Source organism: Lagopus leucura, unplaced genomic scaffold, assembly GCF_019238085.1.
Source record: "Lagopus leucura isolate 7727_CA_CO unplaced genomic scaffold, USGS_WTPT01 Super-Scaffold_100004, whole genome shotgun sequence".
NCBI lineage: Eukaryota > Metazoa > Chordata > Aves > Galliformes > Phasianidae > Lagopus > Lagopus leucura.
In genome coordinates this window covers 32,602,473-32,626,598 of record NW_024962264.1, presented here as the reverse complement: position 1 = coordinate 32,626,598, position 24,126 = coordinate 32,602,473, and the positions used below count along the sequence as shown (strand labels likewise).

The window sequence follows — 24,126 nt, the reverse complement described above, 5'->3', positions numbered from 1 at the left end:
ACTGGATGTGGCAACAAGTGAATTGTTGTTTTGAAGACTTCTGAGATATCTGTCTTGCCCTCAGCTTTTCTCCCATGTAACCAAAGCTTGTACCTCAATACTTCTTTTGCTTTCTGCTCCCCACCTTTCAAAAAAAGTGCAACTGGAAAGACACGCAGACAGCTTGGTCCTATCAGGCTTGTGAAAAGAACTCTTTGGATGTTGTACACACAAAAGATCTCAACTAGAGTCAAGATGATGACCTTCAGAAATAAACTGACCCATTAGTTTGTCGAAAGACTGACAGTTGCCCAAGGGAGACATCAAGTTAGCAGACACAGAATCATTCACGGTGCGTTATATTCAATTCAGAACATTACATCAGAGAGGAAAAAAACAAAAACAGTACCAAATATGAAAGCTGGGATGCATGCCGACTATTGCTTCTCACAGCATTTGAAAAGTCTGGATGTTCCTACAACTGTCAGTCATGTTCCTGGCTAAGTCTGATTTTTTTAAGAGGGATTTCTGAAAGAATTGCTTGTAGCAGCATAATGAATGCAACTACATACAGAGCTCTCTCATGTGCTGTGTTTCTCAAGCGCATGCCAGATCTGACCTCAATGTCCCATAGCTGCAGCAATGCATCAGAGTGCCCAACCTAATACAGATCTGCTGTCTGAGAGGCTCCAAATCTGAGCTGACTCATCTCTGATGGCTGGCCAGAGTGTTAGAGCTGGCTGTACCCAGCTGTGTGGATAGCCTCCAGTGGGTTATGCTTCAAACACAAAGAAAGCAAATAAAAAAAGGAGATGAGTTAATGCTAGACAACAGGTTATTCAAGGCAACAGATCTGCCTAGTGCTGGGAGAGACCCAGCAGTTTTTCCTGGCTTTGTTTCTGGTCTGAGAGAGCAGGAATTTCTTTACCTCAATACTGCTCTTTTCTGCAAAGTGTTTTGAGATTTACTGGTAAAAAGTAACATCTTATAGAAGAGCAATATAGAAAATCACCGGTGTAATTATTACACCATGCTTATTAGAGCAATCTCAAGCACCAGCATGGCATTTTATCTAGATAAAACTGCTGAACAGGCCTGGACTCTTCTTTAGTTGGGGAACACAAAAGAGCAAACTGAATGTCCAGTATAATGAAAAATGACAGAATAAATCATAATAAAAGTCCACTTTATCCTTAGCATATATGAACAAAGCATAGAATTTTAAATAGTCTCCCTGAGAGGTTGCTTATTGTTTGTCAAGACACAGCAAGCACAAAACAGCTGTGCATGAACCAAAACAGAAAGGAAAATAATAACTATATTACTTGATTTGTATTATTATTATTTTCTTTCCCTCTGGGAGATGCTGACTGAAAACAGGATGCATTAAAGAAAGTAAAACAAACAAGCAGCCCTCCCCACTCAAGAGCTTATTCTGTTTTGTCCCCAGCTCTCTCCTCTGTGGAATTTCGCTATTTTCAACTTCATGGAGAAACCTTTAATTTCATTGGGAACTAAGTTGTTTGTTTTGCTTGCACACTCCTTAATAAATACACCAAACAACTTCCAAAGGATTGTCCCCAAATCTCCTGCTCCCTTGGCAGTTCCAAACGTTGCCTTCTCCGTACTTATCTGACAGTACATCATCACCAACCTAGCAATTTAAAAATGGAAACTCTCACTCTGACAATATTGCATTACAACCCTCACCAGCTTATTTGACCACCACTTCTCTGTGATATTTTTCCTTGAGAAAACTAGCCTTGCACACAGAAATGACCATGTACAAAACAAAGTGTCTACAGTCTGCCCTACGTCTGTAAGTAACAAGATTTAACTAGAAATACAATTAATTTTAAATTCAATCCTAATTAAATTCAATCCTAATTTTAAATTCAATCCTAACTCAACTGCCAGGTTCTGAATGGACAAGCTGCAATAAGCGCCCAGGAGAGCAAATTAGTTTGTTCCTAAAGTAACTTGAAAATAAAATATTTCTATCCATAAACACCTTACTTTATTTAGCTGGAACTTCAGAGTTGTGGCTTTCTGATTTGCAAATGCCTAAGGCAGGTTCCCTTATGAGCGTGATTCTTCTTTATCATCTTTTTATGGACCACTAAAATTCAGTCATGAATCACGAGAATTTTGCAGACCAGTTTGAAAATCACTGTTGATGAGGCTGCACCTTACCCACAATAAGCAAGCCAGACTTCTCATGTCAACTCTGAACCATCACCCTTTCAAAAAGCACAGGGACAGTAAACAGTGTACCAAGGGTTTCCTCACCAATTTAGCATAGGCCATCAGCAAGGAAAACTGAAGAATGTCCGTAAGAGACTGCCAAGTCAAGTTTTTTAATGGTATGCACTATAAATGGCTGAAACCTATTGTGGCTCTGTTACCCCCTGCACAAATACTGGACTTTGGGAAAAAGCCCCCAAACGAAAGTACAGAACAGATTGGAAAGTCAAAGATGAATTGATGAGACAGAGAAGAAATAAAGGTCCCGAACTACAAGATCCTTTATTGCATTCTTAATCCATGTGAAAGGGTTTCAGAACACAAATCAAATTCCTCAAGATTATATCACAGGAGACTGTTAGAAGTTGTCTTTCTCTAGGTTAAAATCTGCCTGTATCTATAGTTCTATAACTTGGCTGGTCTAATACAAACTTAGTAACTGTTAAGCATAAATGTGAAAACAGAGGGTCTTTCTGGGACACCAGTAAATTAAATTTTCACCATAAAGGTCAATTTGTTTGTATTATTTCCATATAACTTCAGAGACTTTTTTCAAAAAGATGATGTGCCAAGTAGATTTCTCAGTCCCTTGCCCTACTACTGTGACTCTTTGTAGTGTACAATAGTCAGGATTTAGACCAATGCCAAATTCTCATTGCTGTCTACAGGGCCTCTGACTGCAAAGCCATGCTCTTGTTCGCTGTGCCAACTAATCCCAGATTTCTTTTGGAAAATATATATAATACACAAGCCAAACTGTTACAAAGATTCTCACAGAAGATTTGAAGGATTATTCAGCCTGACTGCTTATATTTCATAGGATTAGAGATTAAAAAGAGGTGTTGAATAATCATTTACATATTATTCCTGTGATTATCTGAAGAAAATGTCTCTGAAACATAATATAGTACATATTTGTCTCTGCCTCTGCGAAAAACAGCCACTGAACAAATGCATCTCATACTTTGCCATTTCAGACATAAAGAACTTAACAGAAGTGTGTCAATAGATACAGTGGGAAACCACAAAAATACAATACAGAAAATAAGTGAGCAGTCACCGACATTTTCATGTCACTCTCCTAATCTTACAAACCAGTCTGCTGCTGGTGAGCGGCAGCAGCTACAGTCAGTTCGAACCAGCATGTGTGGAGATAAACCTGAACCGTTCCCTCAGAAAGTACAGGCAGACTCTTACTCCACACTCCAAACTCTGCAGAGAGATCACCATCAGTATATGATCTGAAGTAAGATGGGTAAATGAGATTACAGCAGTGAGTGGAAAATCTCTCCCTTCTCCAAGTATTTCTACTACTTCTTAGTTACAAGTTCAAGAAAAGATGGTGCTGGCAGAAATCCTGCAAGTTTTTGCTAAAAGTGACAGTACTACAGACAGACGCTGAACAAACAGATGATTAATAAATATCATTTGAGGTGGTAAAGAACTAAGAGCAAATGAAATAGTTAATTTATTGGCCCTTCTGCTACAGCTGGCATAAGTTGTCATTTTAACCAAAAGAATTGCTGCAAATGTTGACTCGCTTTTAATGGGGAAAAGAGAAAGGTCAGTAGGGTGATAAGCAGGGCTGTAGGAACTAATCTTGGTCTCTGAGTCCTGCTAGTCCAGACAGCCTGACGCATACATTGTGTTTTACTAAGTACCACACAAATGTTAATCAAGTTTAATAGCCTTTTCTTGAGATATCCCAGGAAATGAGGTAGTAAAATTAAAACAGTTAGATGTCTGCTGAAAAGCAAATATATTTATTATGCACTTTCATATACACAGGGATTTTCACTTAATATAATACAAGGAATAAAATAAAAATTTTACAATGTGAAATTCGTTCAATGTACATTAAAGGCTATTTACAACCCACTCCAGGAAAAAGTCTATCTGCAAACCAAGTTAACTGAGGAGTTCAGATGGGGAATATTAAGTATAACAGACGTTTGCATAGCAGAGTAACTGAGGAGGGAAAATACCTTTTTATTTTTAAATAAATGGTAATGTTTTCAATACTGATCACAGAGAGGACAAAAATGCATCATTGTGCCTCTATACTTCTTAATAAATTTCTCTTTTGAAGAGTTTTTCCACATGCATGCAGTATTGACATCACTGTCCACAAAACAGTCTTTTCCCTAGCTTTCCCACCACTAGGAGTTTCAGATGTTTTGTGGAGATGACCTTGGAGGGAGCAGTGAAATGTGACGAAGAGAAAGAGGATTCATGTTTTATTCGTTTGTTTTTTGTTTTTTTGGGGGGTTGGGAGGACCGTCACACTGTCAGAAGAAAACGTGCTGAGTCACAGCTATGCAACTCCACTCACCTCTGCCGGACTGTACAGATATAAAGGAGCAGAGCAGAACAGAGAGAACAACGGGGGAACAGCAACTTGCCTTTGGACGCAGAAACCTCACAAGCAATAAGATTAAAAAACTCACACACAACAGCAATGTGGAATTACACAGACCTTCTGAGAAAGTAGATGCTTTAAAGCAATTCATGCTCTGTTCCAAAGCTAATGTTCAAAATCTGTAAGAACCGTTATTTTCTTTCTAAAAACATTTTCAAGAGGTCTGCTTTCTGCTGATTTGGATACAGGATTTCTTCAACAGCTGTTTCAAATGTAAATATTATTCACACAAAAACCATCAGGCTATCTATAAATGGTGGCCCCTTGTGAAACTGACCACATTTTTATGTCCTCTGTCCACAAGGTGCAATTAATAACACAATAAAATTAAATAAATATAATCCCAATGACAGCCAAGGTCAGTAGAAAAATGACAGCATTCCGGGATCCCTTTCTACAGAACAAAACATACACCTAACAACCAAAAAAAGTTTTATTCTTGACAGCATTGCAAATGCACTGTACTTGAGGTTCAGAACAATTGTTGAGAACATTTTGGTACTCTCCCTTTACTGAGCCACTAACTCTCTCAAGTTTTTTTTTCCAAGACTCCTGTTATGTTTATGTTATAATTGTCCCACAGGGACAAGAGATTTAATGCCTGAAACATACAGAATAATCAATATTGCTGTGTGTCAACTTTCAACATTTAATCTTACTATGCACTGAATGCCTGACTATAAAAGAGTTTTTTTTTACATTTAGTAACAAGCGAATAATGGAGGTGCAAGATATAAAAAACCAAAAGCAACAAAAACAACCCACAAAAAACTTCGGAAAATGTTCTGACATGAGAACTGACATGGAAATGTTAATTATGATAACAAAACACAATGACCTTTAGTGCTTCATAATATGCACTACATATATGCACTACATATACATCAAGGGCCACTGAGCAAAGTTCAACAATAGCCACACATCTAATTAATCCTCTATGAAAAAATAACGCCAGGTTTGTACCATCTTCTTTGTGGAATGATCAGAATCAGAGTATGAAAAAGACAAATCTCAAGCCTTTAGAAGAAATACTGACTTACAAAAATAGGCTTATTTTCTAAAGAGCAGGACCATGTCAAGGTGAATAGCAGAATATAGATTACATTTTTAGGAGAAAATAATCACTTGTTTCACTCTATCACTCAGAGCTGTGCAAGTAAGATACACACATTCAAGGGAAAAATTCAAAGTGTTTGCTTTCACGACGACCGTCTTCTTGACTTTGCTCTCCCTTATATTTGTAATGCTTTTCAGCTGTGAGAGCAATGAACCAGGTCTCCATTACTTGTAGAGGGACTAGGCACGCTGCTGATTAACCATGCTCTGTGTCCAGAGAAGCACACTGTCTCTACCTAATCCATCAGAAGCAGTAACCACATTCATACAAGTTTGTGCTTTAAAGAGTTACTGTCTCAGGACAGGGATAACTCAGTAATCTTTCTAGTCCACAGACAACGGTATTCCTAACCTTTTCTTTCTCCTTTATACTCTCATTGTGTATTCTTTCAGCCTAACAAAGCTTCTGTGTTTTCCACATTGGTTTTATTGACATTTTCAATGCAGTCCTTTACCTTGGAAAAATAAAGAGCTGTTTCTAATGTATAAAGACATACAGGAAAGCAGGATCAGACCTTTTACTTTAGCACCTAAGAAATACCCATATTCAGTTACCTCATTATTGTAACAATAACTGAGGCTATTGAAGACCAGGAGTCCAAGACCAAATTCACCTATCACTTTCAGTGGTCACAGTCTGCCATCCAGATTTGGTGCTGTAGTACCAGACACTGGATTTTGTTTCTCGAAAATCCCAAGGACACTGCAGAGGGCTGCAGTCCAACTCCTTTGCTACCACTGACCAGCTATTACATAGACAGAACATACAAGTACAGCATTTATAAAATCCCACTACAAGGTTTGTATTTCTCGAGAGAACTTTTTGAAGCACACAGAAAAGACTGACCATACACTACATCAATGCAAATGTGACAAAGCGTTTGCATTTCTTTCCTTTAGCCACAGGAAAATAAATACAGAAAGCATGGCCTTCTCATATACAGTTCACTCTGGCACAAGCACCTTTGCCAAGCATTCTGGAAGAGGAAATCACAATTCCTCGTTCTTACTATTTTCAGCTGTTTTCAGGGAAATATCGCATGTATCTTTCTGCAATTAAAAAAAAAAAAAGTGCTCATTCTGTGTATTAAATATGAAGTACACAAAATAAACTTTTGAAGCACAGAGGGTAATATGGTGGAAGGCAGCCCGAAAATGTAGGCACGTTACAGTAATTAAGGTAACTGTACTGTAGTATTCACATTCTTGAGTTTTTTAGGTGGACTAAACAAGAACTGTTTGCTTCCATCCCAGCCCGCTGACAAATCACTTGGAGCAGAAGCGCTTCTGTTCACGGCATCATGAAACTGACCTAGAAGTATAAAACAAACACACCAAGTTTTGAAATATTCCATAATACATGCAGTGCTGTCAGCAAGACAGCTGTGTAACTTCTAATTAGAGTTAAAAGCACACAACAGCATGCCAATGACGGAAAGCATTTCCTGACTAACTCAAATCACATGACGGATTTCCTGTGCTTGCAGACATCCAAAGCAGCAACAAGGTCCCTGCAGCAAGAAAGCTTCTGAATACAGCTTAGAGGCAACAACAGGGGAAGGAAAGCTGTTTCTCAAGGTGCTCTGGCAGAATATTGCTGATGTGATTCTGCACAGGTGACTAACATACTCAGGGGTCAAGGAAATAACTGCCTTTTTGCTCAAGACTGGGCAAAAGAGGAGGTAAATTACAGCCTGCACCAAGCAATCCATAATGCATACAATTGTTTTACACTTCTAGATTTAAAATTATGTGAAATCATTAGAAAAAAAGCAAAAGAAACAATTCAGTTATCCATTATATCACCTGTTTCTTGCAGAAACAAGTGCTTCATGCAGGAAAACTGGCCTTTTTAAAGAAGTACTATTTGCTACTGAAAAAAAAAAAAAAAAAAAAAAGCCCAGCTTGAGTTGTAGAATTGTATATAGAGTGTTAAAAACTCCCCACGCTTTCTGTTGTAAAATCTAGAGAGGAAAAATGCATCAAAACTAGTATTTTGATGACAGGTCAGGTCAAATCAATACATCTTAGGTCAGAAGTATAAAGAGTATGTCCACATGAGTGCCTGCACTGAGTATCAGGTGCAGGTATGTAGAAGGGGGAAAAATGACACATTTAAATGCTGGTTTAGACATGATGTAGAACTGCATGAATCTGAAGTTCTTTTTACTTTTCCTAATATCCAGGGCCTGTCTCCTCTTGCTTACTCCTCTCTCTGCTTCCATAGTTCTGCCTCTTTGCTATTTTCTGCTTCACAGTTCATCTGACCTTTTGGAAAACAACACTAGCATTTGCATGTTAGACTGCAGTATATACCTTCTTGAAACACTGCATTGTTTCAAATATTTTCATTTAACCAAGATACCAGCCTCACAGTCCAGCACTCTGCAGTTCACAAGAGACTGCTGGTACATCTAGAGAGATGAGTTCCATTAAAGTGAATTCTATTCACCAGATACTTTTTTGGGGAAAAAAAAACCCAACCCAAACCAAAAAACCTGCCAATACATTTTTCCACAACTCAAAATCTCCCATCTGTGGATTCTGCACCATCTGCAAATGACTTATAAAAATGTAGCCTTCAATGACCAGCAGCAGAACAGAGTTGGCTACCAAGAACATTCTGGTTCTAAGTAGCAGCTGTCTGGTCTGGAAAAATGGCAGCATTTACACAAACAAAAAAACTGTTTTCAAAATAAGCAAATAAGCAAAGAGAGCTGCATACATTTCATAAAGATGCTGCTTGTTTGAAATTCAAATAGTGCATATTAATTATGAATAATCCAAATACGCTGAGATAAACAAACTTCATCAGGATAAGGCAGAAAAATAGCCCAGTTTTTGCTGACTTGCTGACAACTTATGTTTGAAAATGGTACACAACACTTCTTTCTCAGCATATAATTCAGTAAAAGAGAGAGCGAAAAACCAAAGTGAACTCTGCTGATTTTCAGCTCATACTACAGAATGGCGAGGAAATTGATAATAAGAGAGACTCTCATTTTGCTATCAGGAACGTCATCTCTTTCATAGGAGATTACTTTGCGGTAACAGAAATATAAATTTAAAGCCTTATGGTACTATGCAAATTTGTAGATACATCTGAGATTTCCCATTCCAAATCCAAATTCACAGAAGCATAATGCTTGTAACTTGTGAGAACCTTTACAAGCTTCCTGAAAAGCATCTTTACAAATATTAATAGTTACTCAATATAGGTGGAACTACACGAAATAATGACTATACCTGAAAATACCACACATTAAGACTCCCAGCTATTCTTACCTTGGAGAATTCCGGATTTATGCTACTTGAAACTTTGCATTTTGTTCTGTTGCATATCAAGAACAGCGGGGCAAGATTTGAGCAATCACTACTGAACAGAAAATATAGCCCTGAACCAATCCTTCCAAAGTTGGTGCTTTAAATTACAGCAAAACAGATACTTCATTAAGAAAACAATTACAATGTTAAGCTAAAATGAAGTGCATTTTCAGCTTATTTAAAACACATGTGACGAAATACACATTTTACTCCTTTGTGAATGGACTGATTACCTTTTATAATGGTGTTTCTTTCTTGTAGTTGAAGCTTGGGTCACCACCTTCAATCTGCAGTTTTAAGGCTTGCTTAAGGCTGAGTTCTGTCTCTGCAGAAGGGTAGCCTTCCAGCACCTCCTGATGCCCCCGATCCTGCACTGTTCGTGGGACAGAAACCCTACCAAGAAAAACCTGATTGCTTTGAAGATGATAATTGGGATTTGTCATGATTCCATTCCTCTTCTTCTGTTCTCCACTCTGTTGGTGAATTAGGAACTGCTGCTGAGATCGACCGACCTCTTGCTGAGCTGGTGGCACCAAGATTTTGCACTGTGGGTCTGGTGGCATGGATTTGAGTGGCACGCTTGTCCCAGATTTGGCAATAGGTACTCTTTTATCAAACTGAGTCATTTCATACTCTAACACTTTTGGTTGGGAGGAAATATTTTGTTTGATTTTTTTCCCAGCTGATCCAGACTTGCTGGAATTATCTGTTTTCCCCCCCTTGTTAGCTTTTGTTGATTTCAAACTAGGTTTCACTTGGCTCCATTCAAATTCACTACTTGGAGAATTATGATTTTGACTTAGGGAGTGGGTTGTGGAAGAAGGAGAAACAATAGATTGCCTGCTTCTGCTGCGTGGCAGGGAATGCTGCTGTATTTGTTCCGTAAAGGAGAGGCTGTGGAAACTATCAATGGGCACAGTCTGAGCAGTTGCTGTCGACGACGTGGTACGGAGAGAAGAGTTTTTGGAACTTTTCAGGGAATTATTTGATAAAGATGACTTCTGACGGTCAACCGTAGAATCGGGCGACTCTGAAGGAGAACTGAAGGCATGAGCAGGCCCATTAGATAAGCCCCGCATGCTAGGCTGCATATCTCCACCAGTACTCCCTGAACTATTTGACTTCATTGTTAAGGACTGCATTTTAGAGGAGACTGACTGTAAGGGTTTTTGCTCCATTGTGTGGACTGGAGACGGAGTGCAGCCATTCAGAGTAGATGCACCATATTTTTCCAGTAATTTAATAATCTGAGTGTGCCCATTTTTAGCTGCAACACGCATTGCAGTGCGCCCAAACTGATCGGCGTGATTTGGATCAGCACCATGCTCAAGTAATATCTGGACAACATCAATGTGCCCTTCTTGGGCTGCGATGCAGAGTCCAGTAGCACCTTGGTTACATGTATGATCAACCAGAGCTCCATGCTCAATGAGAAGCTGCACTACCTTCATGTGACCTTGCCATGCAGCAGACTGCAAAGCAGACCTCTTCTCATTATCTGCAGCGTTCACATCAGCATGGTATGTTATCAGCACCTGTACCATCTCCAAGTGGCCCTGCCAGCAGGAAACATGGAGTGCTGTTCTTCCTTCAGCATCACTAGCTTCTACATTTGCACCATTTTCTAAAAAATACTCAGCCATTGTAAGCTGGTTTTCTAATGCTAAAATATAGAGTGTTGGCCGGCCATCAGCATCTTTATAGTTTACATCTGCTCCATGGCTGAGCAGTAGTTCAACTATCTCTCTGTGACCTTCTAAAGCAGCAACACGGAGAGCATTTCTCCCATCATAGCCTCTCTGATCAATGTTGGATTTATTTTCCAGCAATATCTGCACACAATCATAGTGACCTTCTTGTGCAGCTAATATGAAAGGTATACGTCCATCGTTATCAATCTCATTTGTTCTAGCACCTTGTTCTATAAGAGCTTCACATATCAACCTGTGACCTTCAAAAGCTGCCATATGCAAAGGTGTCCAGCCTGCATCATCCCTGTGATTTTCATCCAGCCCCCTGTCCAGCAGAGTCCGTACTACTTCAACATTGCCTTGTGCCGAGGCTATGCTCAAAACTGTTCTCCCTTCACTATCAATGCTATCAACAGCTGCACCCCAAAATAAGAGAGTATTTACAACCGAGGCATGGCCCATGGAGGCTGCAGCCAGGAGCGGTGTACGACCATTGTTATCTGTGTGATCCACATCTGCTCCTCCCTCCAGGAGCAGGTCAACAACGTCCACATGTCCTTCGTAAGCAGCCACCAGCAGCGGCGTCATGCCATCCTTATCGCAGTGGTCAACTTCAGCACCTCGGTCAATGAGAAGGCTTACCACTGACGCGTGCCCTTTGCTGGCTGGAACACAAAGTGCAGCAACTGACAGTGCCGTCCTTCCATCCACATCCTCGTGGTTCACCTCTGCACCATGGTCCAGCAGGTGCTCCACAATCTCTTTGTGCCCCATATATGCTGCTGCGATTAATGCTGTTCTGCCTTCATTATCAGCCTTATTCACTTCAGCCCCATGCTGAAGCAGATTCAGCACAATATCTTCATGTCCTCCCCAGGCTGCTGCTCTCAATGCAGTTCGGCTGTCAGCATCTGCACAGTCCACTTTGACTCCGGCATAAAGGAGAGCAGAAACTACCTCAGTGTGCCCACCCCATGCTGCGGATCTCAATGCTGTCCAGCCATCATGATCCGTGTGATTTACATTGGCCCCGCACCCTATCAAGCAATTCACCACTTTGGTGTGCCCCTGCCGTGCAGCTAAGGTAAGTGCTGTTTGACCATGAGTGTCTTCTACCTCTAAATCTGCTCCTCTGGAAACCAGCAAATTAACCACATCGAGGTTGCCGCTGTAGGCAGCGTTGGCCAGGAGCGTTCTCCCGTTTGAGTCACACTGGTTGACTGATGCCCCATTGTCCAGCAAAGTACGGATGGAGTCCTCTCTTTCCAGAGCCTGCCTCACAATGCAGGATGTACGGTCATCCTCACTGTTGACATGAGCACCAGCTTTCACTAGGAGCTGTAACACTTCCTGTTCTTTGGGAATTAAGGTTGACAGGGATTCTTTGACAGGTGTGCCATTCCATATCATCCACAAGGCCAGCTCAGAAGTCTCTAACTGTAAATTGGAATTAATTAAATGCAATGCAAATTCTTGAGCTTCCAATGGTGTTAAATCCTTTGCTCGGCAGGTGTAGCTCATGGCTAGCATTCTGTGCCCCTCAGCTGCATTACACAGGTATTTCTGCGTGCAGTGCTTCACATCCAACAACCATTCAGCAAAACTATAATGAAACAATATTTTTGTATTCCCAAGTCCATCAATAAGAACTTTGGACAGGACATCCAATTTGCGCTGAAAGTCTTCCATAGTCAATGTCATGTTTTTGGTCCACACCGCATGATACAGCTCCGTCGTGGTTAGCGGCCTACAGGCTGCAAGAATCACATTAAGAATAGGCTGCACCTTTGCAAATTGTTTTCTCACGAAAAGTCTCTGGCAGAGCCAAAGGTATAGGCCGTTCAATGTTCCCGGAATGTCACGGATCTCTCGTAACATAATAAAATTCTCCACGACTCCATCTAGGACACGTTCCAGATACAAAAAGCAGCCGCTGCTTTTGATGTGAAGCTGATTCAGCATTTCGGCAGTTTCTTTTGTTAGATGTTGTCTCAGTGCTTCCTCCTGATCCAAACGATGCAGAATATATTGCTGCACGTCCTTCACAATGTATGCCTTCCGCAGATCATCTAGACTTATTTTTCTAAAACCTATTGGAAGAGAAGAAAGTCATTAGCAAAAAGACACATTTTGAGGTAGGAAACACCCACTTATATTTTGTATGCAAACATACTGAACGTAAATCATTATTAATAACGGCAGAACACTTTGATACAAAACAAACACATTTTTTAATCATAATCTGCTATAATGCAAAATACACAGTAATAAACAAGAACATTTAAAAAAAAAAAAAAAAAACTTGAGTCAGACACTTTGTGTCTGCCATGGATAATACTGAACACCTAAGTAAGACCAAAAATAAAGTATAAAGTAAAATCAAAACTGCAACTTAAGATTAGTAAATCTTACTATATTATTACGGAATAATCATTTACCCAACATGGTCAACAGTGGAATTCCAAATAATTTTCAGCTACTGAGATTAAGACAATCATTATGTTAATATAATTACAGAAGATATTATCCACGTGTGGTACACATTCATGAAGAAATGAACATAAATCACTTTAACATGATTACCTTTGCTTCTTTCCAAAACTCTTATGATCTAGGAGAGAGAGACACACTCAAAACTACTTTAAAATACCTATATATCTGTGTGTTATGACTAGTACATATCTTTTCAAATAAGGGCTGATTTTTAGATAAACAGCCCAGTTCTCTGACAGCTGGCACACTGCATTAAGGAAACAGTTTTTCTGAGATTCATACGGTCCCATTGTTCTTTCAGCCTGTTTACTTCTAAGAGGAAAAAGGGAAATTATTTCATCTGTGTATGCTGTGTACATCTCCTCCCTGCATACACACTCCCACAACTCACAAAGTACAAGCTCTTGAGACCAAGCAGGAATGGTATTTACGAACGATGTTACTGTGCCATGTTATACACAGCTATATAATTTAAAACATTGGAGTTCGATGGAGACCTACTTTCTATGTTTAATGAAATATTATGTTATTTGAATGCTGCTTTTCTGGAAGCTAGAGGAAAACTGCAGAGGATGCAGTCATAGTGTCTGGAATGACCAGGTTTGTAACTATTTTAGGCCAGAATTGCACCTCGCTTCTCCAAGGACAAGCTCTCATCTCTTCCTCTAGCATAGCAGTTTGCATAAAGTTTCTTTAGAGTCAGCTCATCTAGTCCAAAAAAGCTTTGCTTTGCAAACCAAAGCAGTTACAAATCCCCAAATTATCCTGAAGGAAAAGAAACCATAGTGCAGCCCAGTCAATGCGATCTTGGCCTTAGCTTCATGGAACAAATAATTGGAAGTGACACCCTGAAGAATGTCATTTTCAGTTCTCTGTTTTTATTATATTTGAACATTCTGTGGATCAAACTGCTCAGTCTGGAAGTTTGCTCCAATAACTGAGCTTTGTTTTTTGTTCCCAAATGTCTTCAGCAGAGATTCTGAACAGGATATTCAACAACTTCTGCTAATAGTTTAGAGCGATATTACTAAAAATATATATTTCTTTTTCCTTTATTAATTATGGTAGCATGACAAATCTGACCAGACTAAATCAATAGAGCATTTAAAAGTATGCTTCTCAAAATAAAATCAGCAGACAGAATATTTTTGGCGCAGTTATTTTTCATGTTAGAAGAACAATAAGACTTTCTACTTGTAGGTATTTGCATTTAATGTCAAGAAGGTAGAAAACAAGATCTGGGAGGATCTCACCGTTCTACAGGTGCATTTCCTTTTTTTCTGGCTTTCCAAAATACAGAACTATCTTTATCCACTGCAATTTGTCACCACAACTTTGAGCAATGTACTAACTTGACCCACACAGCACAGCATAATTCACTGATTGACTGTGCATTTCATTAAAATATTCTGTGCGCAATTCTGCAGAGCCCATAATTCACACAAGCCAATTCACATAAGCCAAGAGATGTTGCTGAGTAAGGATAGCTGGTGCCCTCCAATTTTGCAGGTGCCAAGACTTCTTTTTGAGCTCCCAGACTATGAGCATTCAGAAGACAGAAAAGCAAACAGTGAAGTTAAAAAGAGAACAATGCTTGATGTATGCATTCACAGCCATACCTATGTGCAGGCTGCCCTCAGACAAGCATCACTTAGATTAGCCCATGTCACGCTAAGGGAACAGCTCAGATTTGCTCAATTCAGTGCAAATGCCACTGTCATTCACTCACCTGCTAGTTTCTTACACCTCTCTCATATGAGACAAGTAAACATTCCTGATAGTCAGATCTACACCTGAAGAAAAGCAGGCATAGAGCTCTGCAAAGTTCTTCCCAGTGTATTTAGCCCTAGGACTCCTCACACCAGATCCCCATCTCTCACAGCCATCCCATGCCCAAGTCTTTCCTTCCAATACATACGCACCTAAATTACTTTTATTTTTTAAATAACTGCTGCTTTTGCAATTTGTAGAGCAGCTGATATCATTTCAGCCATGCCAGAAAGCCTCTGACAGACCCATTGGACAGCAATGCAGATACATCAGCCAGTGCTCAGGGCTGGCTAATGACTGTTCCTCACACCCCTCATCTCCCAGCCTTCACATGTCCCAAGGACAGTACGTTCCTTAAGGGCTGGGATTAATACACTTCTTTTGTAACAGCCTTTTGAACAGAAGTAGACTGTTATACTAAACCACTGTACCATGCCATAGTACAGTAAGTAATCCAAAGAGAAGTTTTACAGATAGAAGATATTTAAAAAATACAAAACCCTGATATTCTTCTTGTGAAGGAGCAAAATAAAACTGTGGGTTTTTTTTTTTTTTTTTTTTTGAAGCTTTTGTCTAAATAAGTCATTTTACATTTCCGAACAAAGATTATGCAAACTTGCTTTCCCACCCTACCAACCACAATAATTTATTTTCAAGGACAAGAAGCATCAAAACACTAGGAGAAAGCTCATTTGTTTCAGATGCATTCCCATGAACTACTTCAGCTCAGCAGAACAGCAGCATAGCAGACAGAACTCGCAGTCCCATGACACTGCCTTTTGCATTGTTAAGATTTTTCTTCCAACACATCACTTTCAACCCAATGGGTGCTCCAGTATGGGTCTTCCTGATTTATTAAATTCCTGGCACTTCTGTAAACAAATCAGTTCCAAATGTGTTTCTTGGCAAGGTCTGTGGTCATTTAAAGGGAAAAAAAGTATCTAGGCTATATAAATACTTTTGCACTATATCAACCTTTTCAAACTTTAACAATAAAAAAATAAACTATTAGCAACCAGGTTCCACTAAATAATTGTAAATCTCTTTCAATTTCTGTATCTTTAATTAAATACATCTAATTGCCCTGAAGGTTTAAGTACTTTGATATACCCCATTTTAACTAAACTGATAACTTTGAAATAACCTAAATGATTAAAAACATGGCAATGTTTTGACATTATTGATTTACACTGGTGATCTAAACATATATTAAGTTAGGTATTTCTACGGCCATTTACGCACACCCACTCAAAAAGAATAACATATCCAGAAAAGTAAAAAGCACTTGAAAACTGAAGCAGCATGCTTAGTCTGTAGTGTATTTGCAGTGTACAGTCCATTACAAATTATATCATATCCATCACAGACACTAAGAGACACAGGACCAGCCTTGGCGCTGAATCCTGCTGCTGTCATTGGTCCACTTTGCTGTATAGAAAATTTACATGAAACCTTTTTTTACGAAATAATAAAATCCCTAGCATCACATTCTTGAAGTGGTAATCCAAAGAGTAAGAAGAGAGGAAATCTTAAGTAGACATGGCCACAACAACAACAAATTATTTCACAGCTTTAATAACATTGAAGTAAAATGTACAACTACATAAGCATATTTAAATGTATCTAAATAACCTTTTATTGTCAAAATTCAAACTCCTACAAAGACTTTAAAGTATGTGAAACTGCCTACATAAATTCTAAAGCATGGTGAAACTTAAGATTTTCTTTATTTAAAGCAATCTCTCCTAAAGCAGTCTCGTGCTATTTATTCTCTGGAATGGGAAGGCTGAAAAAAAAGGTGCAGTTCCAAATTTGGCAAGCAATACAACTAACCAAGCAGCTTGTATTTTCTGGTGCAGAAACCGAGTTGTTGTTTTAGTACATTTTTCTTAGCTTTTCACATTTTTGCTCATTATTTAATTTTAAGAAAGGCTAAAAGAACAATCCTCTATATTTATTCCAACCAGAGCTGGCAAACTAAAAACATCACAGAAAGACTGATGCTCTCAAGATTGTTAATTCGGAGTAAATCTGGATGAATATCTTAATATCTGTGCACTTAGAACTGAATGATAGGCAAATGCAAGAGTGAAAAAGGACAAACGGTCTGCTTCTGCCTGTGGATAAGTGGGTGAATGGAGTATAAGCTGCCCTGAAGCTGCAGTGAATGCCTGCATGTCCATTTTTCATTCTTTTTATTCTAGTTTCTAGTATCTAACTTTATACTAACTACAGCTCCCTAAGACATGCCATTCACCTGGGCTGCACAACTCTGGTGCACGCACGTCTTAGGTGTGAAAAGGAACTATTGTGATCAAGAACGGCAGTGCTTAATTGAGTGGTATAACCAAGCCAGATGCAAAAGACAATTTCTTCTTTTGAGCGACATTCATGAAACAAATAAGTGACTATTAAAATGCCTCTTCAGACCAATTAATAGAGCACTTGTACATATGCAATTCTGTTTGCCTTTATGCTATCAAATGAGGAAATACCTCATTTTTACTCTAGTTTACCTAAGTAAAATTTCCAGAATTTAAAATGCCTAATATCTTTAACTTTTATGATAGAACTTAGAAAAAGAATTTAGAATTTAGTTTTGCAAGAATAACTGATACGCTTTTAATATTTAACCTCATTTTGGAGGAAACATTTCTATTTGCTAGTTAGCTGAAACATAAAACCTAAACAAGTTGCATGCCTATGCAACTTACAAAAGTTTTCTGAAGTTATTTAGAAAAATAAAATTTCTTCTAACAAATAATGAAAAGGTTGGAAAGACTGTGCTTAATGCAGCTGCCTGACTGCTCACACGTGTGAGTAAATGATGTCGCAGAGGACTATCAAGATAACACGGACACAAAAAAAAAGAACAGCAACCTTCAAAACAGATGTCTGTAAGAAAAGTAAATAGGCGTGATGTGACAGTTGGTGAAGTGCATACAAGAGGAGGCAGGAGGACATGTATTATCTGTTCTCTTCCTTTTCTCCCCAGCTGGCTGGCTTTTGCTCATTGTGGAGGGTGACCGCAGACTCATGCAGGCATCAATTTACATTTGGTTCATATTTTTGAGGTTGTCTTTGCAACCACAAGAGGTAAAAAACATTTTATTTTAAATTATTGAAAACTTAGAATCTGGTATGAGAGGAAAAAAATTTGTAGTGCTCTGTGCTACTACAGAAACTCTCAATACACCCTTGAACACGGGGCTGCAACAGATGCAAGCACAGCTATTCAGCTTGCATAAATAAGTCACCTGCAAAAGGAAAGAAATGGACTAGAATAAATCTGTTCCTTTGCTTGGTATCTGGTAGTGGGGATGATGGATTCACCGCTGGCAGCAGCAAGATGACAGTAGATGAGAAAGGCTGCACTCTTTCTTCCATGTCCGTGACTATTTTTGGCTGGAGAGATGCATGCAGAACTTGTCCGTATTCAACACCCAAAAAAGAACATTGTCAAGGCCACACTACTGCAGCAACCCTGCTCCCAATCACTCACACCACATGCTGACTAATGGGTTTAGCTCTTATTTCAGCACATTTCTGGAAGATTTCACACATCAAAATTTTAAGTGAAAGCCAATAAAAAACAAATTATTAAATAAATACCGGCTAGTACATACATCACATCTTATTCTAAAACTTTTAGCACAAAAGCCTACAGATGGACTTGTTTTCCTAAAGTAATGCTAAAAATATTCCAGCCTATCTTACTAAGCATAAAACCAATTTCTTTGTTCCAAATGGAAGAAACACATTTGAAGACGTGCAGTGATTATGATGTTACACTTGTGACCATTTGCTGAGAAATAAGAAAGCATTAGAAATTCAGTATAATGGTGTTCCAGAGTACACTGCACATTATTGTACACATCATCTCTTCAGCCACGAGTGCAAAAAAACGCTTCTCATCAATCTTGAATTCTGCATATTCATCAAATAAATAACTTTAAAAAGAAATTTACTTGGCTAAAAGTAAACATCCACATTGTGCAAAGGGGAAGAAAAGCGTACCCCAAAAGAAGTGTTAACAACAGCCTATCCTTTGCAGGTTAAAAAAAAAAAAAAAAAAGAAAACTAATATTATTTCAAGTTTTACAACACAAAGTTCCAATGTATCTGAAGTTGACAGAAGCTTCAATCGTACTCCTCACATACTTGAAATTTTCCTTCTTATGTTGGCTATAAGGAAGAAAATCATCCAGTAGTGTACCGTGGGATGTAACATCACAGTTTGCTATTTGAAAAACAAAACAAAACCAAAAAAAAAAAACAACCACCACCACCACAGCAGCAACAACACCCCTCACCACAAGTAGGCCCTATAACTTAATCTCATTTTGAGTTCAATTACTTTGGTAATAATTTTTTTTCTTTTTGCACCTTTTCTCACAGCGAAGATAGCAATATAACATCACAAGCCAACTCTCTTTATGCTATTCATCAAATCATTCACTGTGTAAATGAGAAATTTAGTCTTTCAAATTAAATTTATTTTAAAGGCATACCATTAATTCTGCTGAGTTTTGCTGTCAAGAATTCCATCTGGAAGCATACTTAAAAGACAACAACAGTTTTTTAGGACTAGTCTGAAACATTATATGATTCAGTGGAAAGGAAATAAAGCTGCTGTGAAAAAAGTTTTGTCAGTATTTTTGGCAGTGACAACCTATCTAATCAGCCAAGCTCTGATGAAACTATTCCCATACGAACATCCAAAAGAGCCCTTATGAAACTACTCCAAAGCTTCCTTTAGTTCTCACATACCCCTAAATACCAACGTTCATGTCTGCTGCTGATTAATACAGGACTACATTCCAGAATGCAATTATCACATTGACCTTTTGCCACAGTGGAAACGAGCAAGCCTATGGGTCTATGTTCTATAATCACATTTTTGTCCTAATCATTGCCTTAATGCACACAGGCTTTATACATAGGCCTGAAATCCAGTCTAGATATTGGCCTTTATTAAATTTCAGACAACATCCAGAAACAATGTGATTATAGTGAAGAAATGTTCTCATGACACTGTAAAGACTGGATGAAGAAGTTGTAAAGAATTCTTTACCGAGTAACCTTTGCCAAAAGTATACGCTAAGAATCCACATGGACAGCATTACCCTCTCAAGTTCCACCTTCAAAGGTTATTCACTGCTTTCTGAATATAAGGGGAAAAATTTTAATAGGAGATGAAAAAAAATCTTTTGAGGTTGTGAAGAATGGGCATATACAGCCAACATACTTATGTACTTACGCATTACCTACATGTTTTCATAGCTTTTTAGAAGCAGCAAGGCAAAAAGAGAACTGAAAGCCACCAACAGCTCTATTGCAGAGACATAATTTACCTCTAAATGCCACTTCAGGCTTTTGATAGGTAAACTGGAACGTGAGGTTTTTAGAATTACCATTTTTGCCATTATCATTTTTTAGAACTATGCACACATTAGTTCTTTCAACCATCACCAAGGGTTTTGTAAATACCAGTTCCTCATTGTAGACAGAGTTAATGATGCTTCCCAGGGTTTGCACTTACCTGTAAACATTTTTGTAACAGCTTTACTCTGCTTGCGGGCAGAACACAGAAGGAGCAACCAGGGAGGGAAGAACTCAAAGTGGCCAGCTAACAGTTCTGCTATCGTTCCAGATAGACTCGTAGAGGTCTGTTCACCCTCAGAGATGTTGCAGCCCTCATCCACTGAGTCTACGAGCAAGAAGAGGCTCTGCTGAGGGGGCTTCATTCCCAGAAGAGGAAGCAGAATGCACCTGCAAGGAAGGAGGAACAAATTCAATCTTGTAAATGGAACAATATATCAAATGCTTGAATAAGCAGTGATGCAATTTTTGCTTAGGCAAAATTACATTTTAATGAACTTGATATTTCTAACAGTGCTTTAAAACAGTGTAACATAGTTCAATGTTCATAAGAATACTTAGAAAAATCGTAGTTTAGTATGCCAGAATTTACTTGGCCTAAAATGTAAAAAGTACATTACTCTTTTTTTTTTTTTCTGTCAAACTTGTTATTATTGCTTATCAGAAGCTGGTCATGATATCAAATTAAGTAAAAAGACATCTGAAGTATCAGAGCTCAAAAGTTTAACCCCAAGTGAGCAAATTTTACAAAGATCTGAATTTCTGCACTTGTACCACACTTAAACAAAATGCAAATTAATTTCTTAGCAAACAGGCTGGTGAGGTACTGCTTTATATTTATATTGGAGTTGCCATGTCCCCGTAACTGAAAAAAATATTATTTGCATTCTCAGAACAAGGAGCTGAATAAATGCATTGGCACAGCTAATATCCAGAGTTTGTCTCATATTTGCATGAACAGTTATTATTTTTAGTAGTACTCGTTAAAAGATATCTAACTCTGTGCTTATATGTAACTGCCACATGCCTTCTAGTATTTCGATGCAACACTATTTTTTTGTGGACAAGTTTCATTTAGGCCCTTAAGTTCCACTGAATACATTTCCCATCTCCCATTGCTGGAGGCATGCAAGGCCGTGGCTGGATGTGGCAGCCTGGTCTGGTGGTTGGCGACCCTGCATGTAGCAGGGGGGTTGAAACTAGATGATCATTGTGGTACTTTTCAACCCAGGGCATTCTATGATCTTTAAATACATTTGACAAGTAATGTTTGCCTTTAAAGCAATAAGACTCAGAAAATTAAGCATGGTGTGAAATATATTCATTTTCTGAGTGTATAAATACACACATGCACATGATAGTTCCCTCTTTTTGCAGACTTTATGCTTGTGTCCAGATGGCACAGACATAACAACTACTTTTGACTTAAGGCCATAATAATAATAATCTTTCATTTGTTTTACTGAACAAATTTATCTTCAGAACACTTTGGCTGATGACTTAATTATTACCTATCAAGCATGCAAATTAGAACAACGGCAAATCTTGCCTGTTGATGGAAAGACACACCCAGAGTCAAAAACGATTTGCAAGCATCACTAGTACAATGTTGCTTTCTGGTTTTCTGCCTGAGAAAAGCGCAAAATAGAAATGTAAAGTGGTGCGCTGTTGACAATAACAGCAGGATCTAGCAGAGCCAGCTAGGCAATCTATTGCAGTTGGTGACATTTTCCCAAAGGAATAGAAAGGATGAGTTCTGAAAGCTTTCAGTATTAGTTGCATTTAAATACTTAACTCTGGCCCCTCACATTTCCAGAAAAGCAAAACTATTTTGGATTCTTTGTTACTTCCCAAAGCTGCTCCCTCTTTCAGAAGATGCTTGCAGCACAGCTAGAATCTCTGCTCTCTAAGCTAGGAAGTTAAGCAGCTACTAACTTACACAGCAGGAAATTAGTGTAGCCATAAGGCTAAAATTACTTTCCAAAGTGATATCAACCCCACAATGAAAGGAGGCAGCCTGAAATTGCATCATTTTCCATTTTCCACCTCTTTCCCCAGCAGAATGCAGTGTTGTAGCCTCAGCTATTTACTTTGCTTTGAGATGTGAATAAATAATATCTTAATGCAAAATCACACCTAAAATCTGAGTGACTGTCACAAAACACCTATGCAATACCTTAGGTGAATCTGACAATGTTCTCGTGTGTTAGTATTTACCTGGGGGAAATACCAAGAGAAGCTATCAGGTACATCTGGGAAAGAATCTCAAGTTATTCTGCTGAATTATTCTACAGTATGCAATAGTTGGCCACAGTAGGTCAAACCAAAAGCTCATCCTGCCTCCAAACAGGGTTGGAAGAAAATGTCCAAAGAATAATGTATTAAAAATAAGTGGCGCAAGTACTAAATCACATTTTTCCATATCTGAGACTGCAGTGGTTGCAGGAGCTTTGAGGAACAGAGATTTAGTTTTCCACTTGGCATCCCTTCCACTTCACAATACTTTCATTTCTGAGTGGTAGCATAACTTCCATTCCATTGGGGAAAAGACCCCTATGTATATAAACATACACATACAAGAACATATTCAATGAGACATGACGACATCTTCTAGCTCACAGCTATATTACTCAAAGTGTGGCACTGACAAGACACTGATACAGCTTTCTCTGAAAGTGCTCACAGGAACCACTTGATAACCTCACTTCTGTCTAGACTTTTCTATCTCTGAATTCAGAGTAGTGCCAGATAATATAATAGGGAAATTTTTCAGACGTTCAAGACCTAGTAATTCCCACTCTCCCATAACATCTTTCTTGCATATGGAAATCACATCAATCAACATGGAACAAATGTCTCAAATGGACTTCTGTAAATGGTGATTCTTCTACAGGGCACTGTAATAGATTGCTTAATTTGCAGTGTACCTTTCAAAAGATGAGGAGTTTTCTTTACCTTCTGAAAGGATAATAGCAAACAGCCTTATCTTCAGTACTTTTACAGCCAATACAGATATAAAAGTGGTTCTCATTACATAGCAGTTCCCTGTTACAAAATAGTTCTGAAATAGAAATTGCTAAGTAAATTACAATATCTTTAGAAAAAGCAGCACAATTAGGTATCTTAAATAATAGAATTTGCTAAACAGGAATGTAATGTAATGACTTATTTATGCAGAGCTATGTTGTGTATGCTCTCAAGCAAATAGAGAGTCCTTAGAACAATGAACCCTCCCACAAAATTCTTCAGACTGCTACCGAGTTGACTGAACCCATGCAAATATGATTTTCCACATATGGAAGAGATATATAACAGCAAGGCTGAAGTTCTGCAAATGATTATCCCTGAGATTTTTAGATTGGATCCACAAAAATGCTGAAACACAACAGAAGAAAGTAGAGGGATAGCAGCAGTGTCCACAAAGACCAAAAGTCACAGTGGAATGCACATACTTGTTAAAAAAAAAAAAAGCAAACATGCCATGTAACAATGAATGAGCAGTTCTAGAAGCAGAAGGGTGATAAAGCCTACTTTGTTATAAACGCCCTTAATGTGACGATTCTGGTGTACAGGAAAGTCAGAGTTACATCCCCACTTAAATTCTCTGACATCTGTTAGAGCACAAATAAAGCTTATCCCTCAAAAGGGTCCCTTTCCTCTAGCCAGCTTCTAGTGCTCACTACTGGCAAGCACACAGAAAAATAGTAT

General features: G+C 38.6%; 1 protein-coding gene across 1 annotated transcript in view; it reads right to left on the bottom strand.

Annotated features, from left to right (window-relative positions):
- Positions 1–3,965: 3,965 nt before the first annotated feature.
- Positions 3,966–24,126, bottom strand: part of ANKRD50 (ankyrin repeat domain 50) — a 41,218-nt gene continuing 21,057 nt past the window's right edge. The window contains exons 3-5 of the mRNA XM_042871179.1: positions 20,579–20,808; positions 9,316–12,863; positions 3,966–7,070 (exon numbers count right to left, since the gene is read on the bottom strand). Coding sequence (XP_042727113.1) covers positions 9,319–12,863; positions 20,579–20,808 — 3,775 coding nt within the window. The 3' untranslated portion in view covers positions 3,966–7,070; positions 9,316–9,318. The remainder of the gene's footprint in view (positions 7,071–9,315; positions 12,864–20,578; positions 20,809–24,126) is intronic.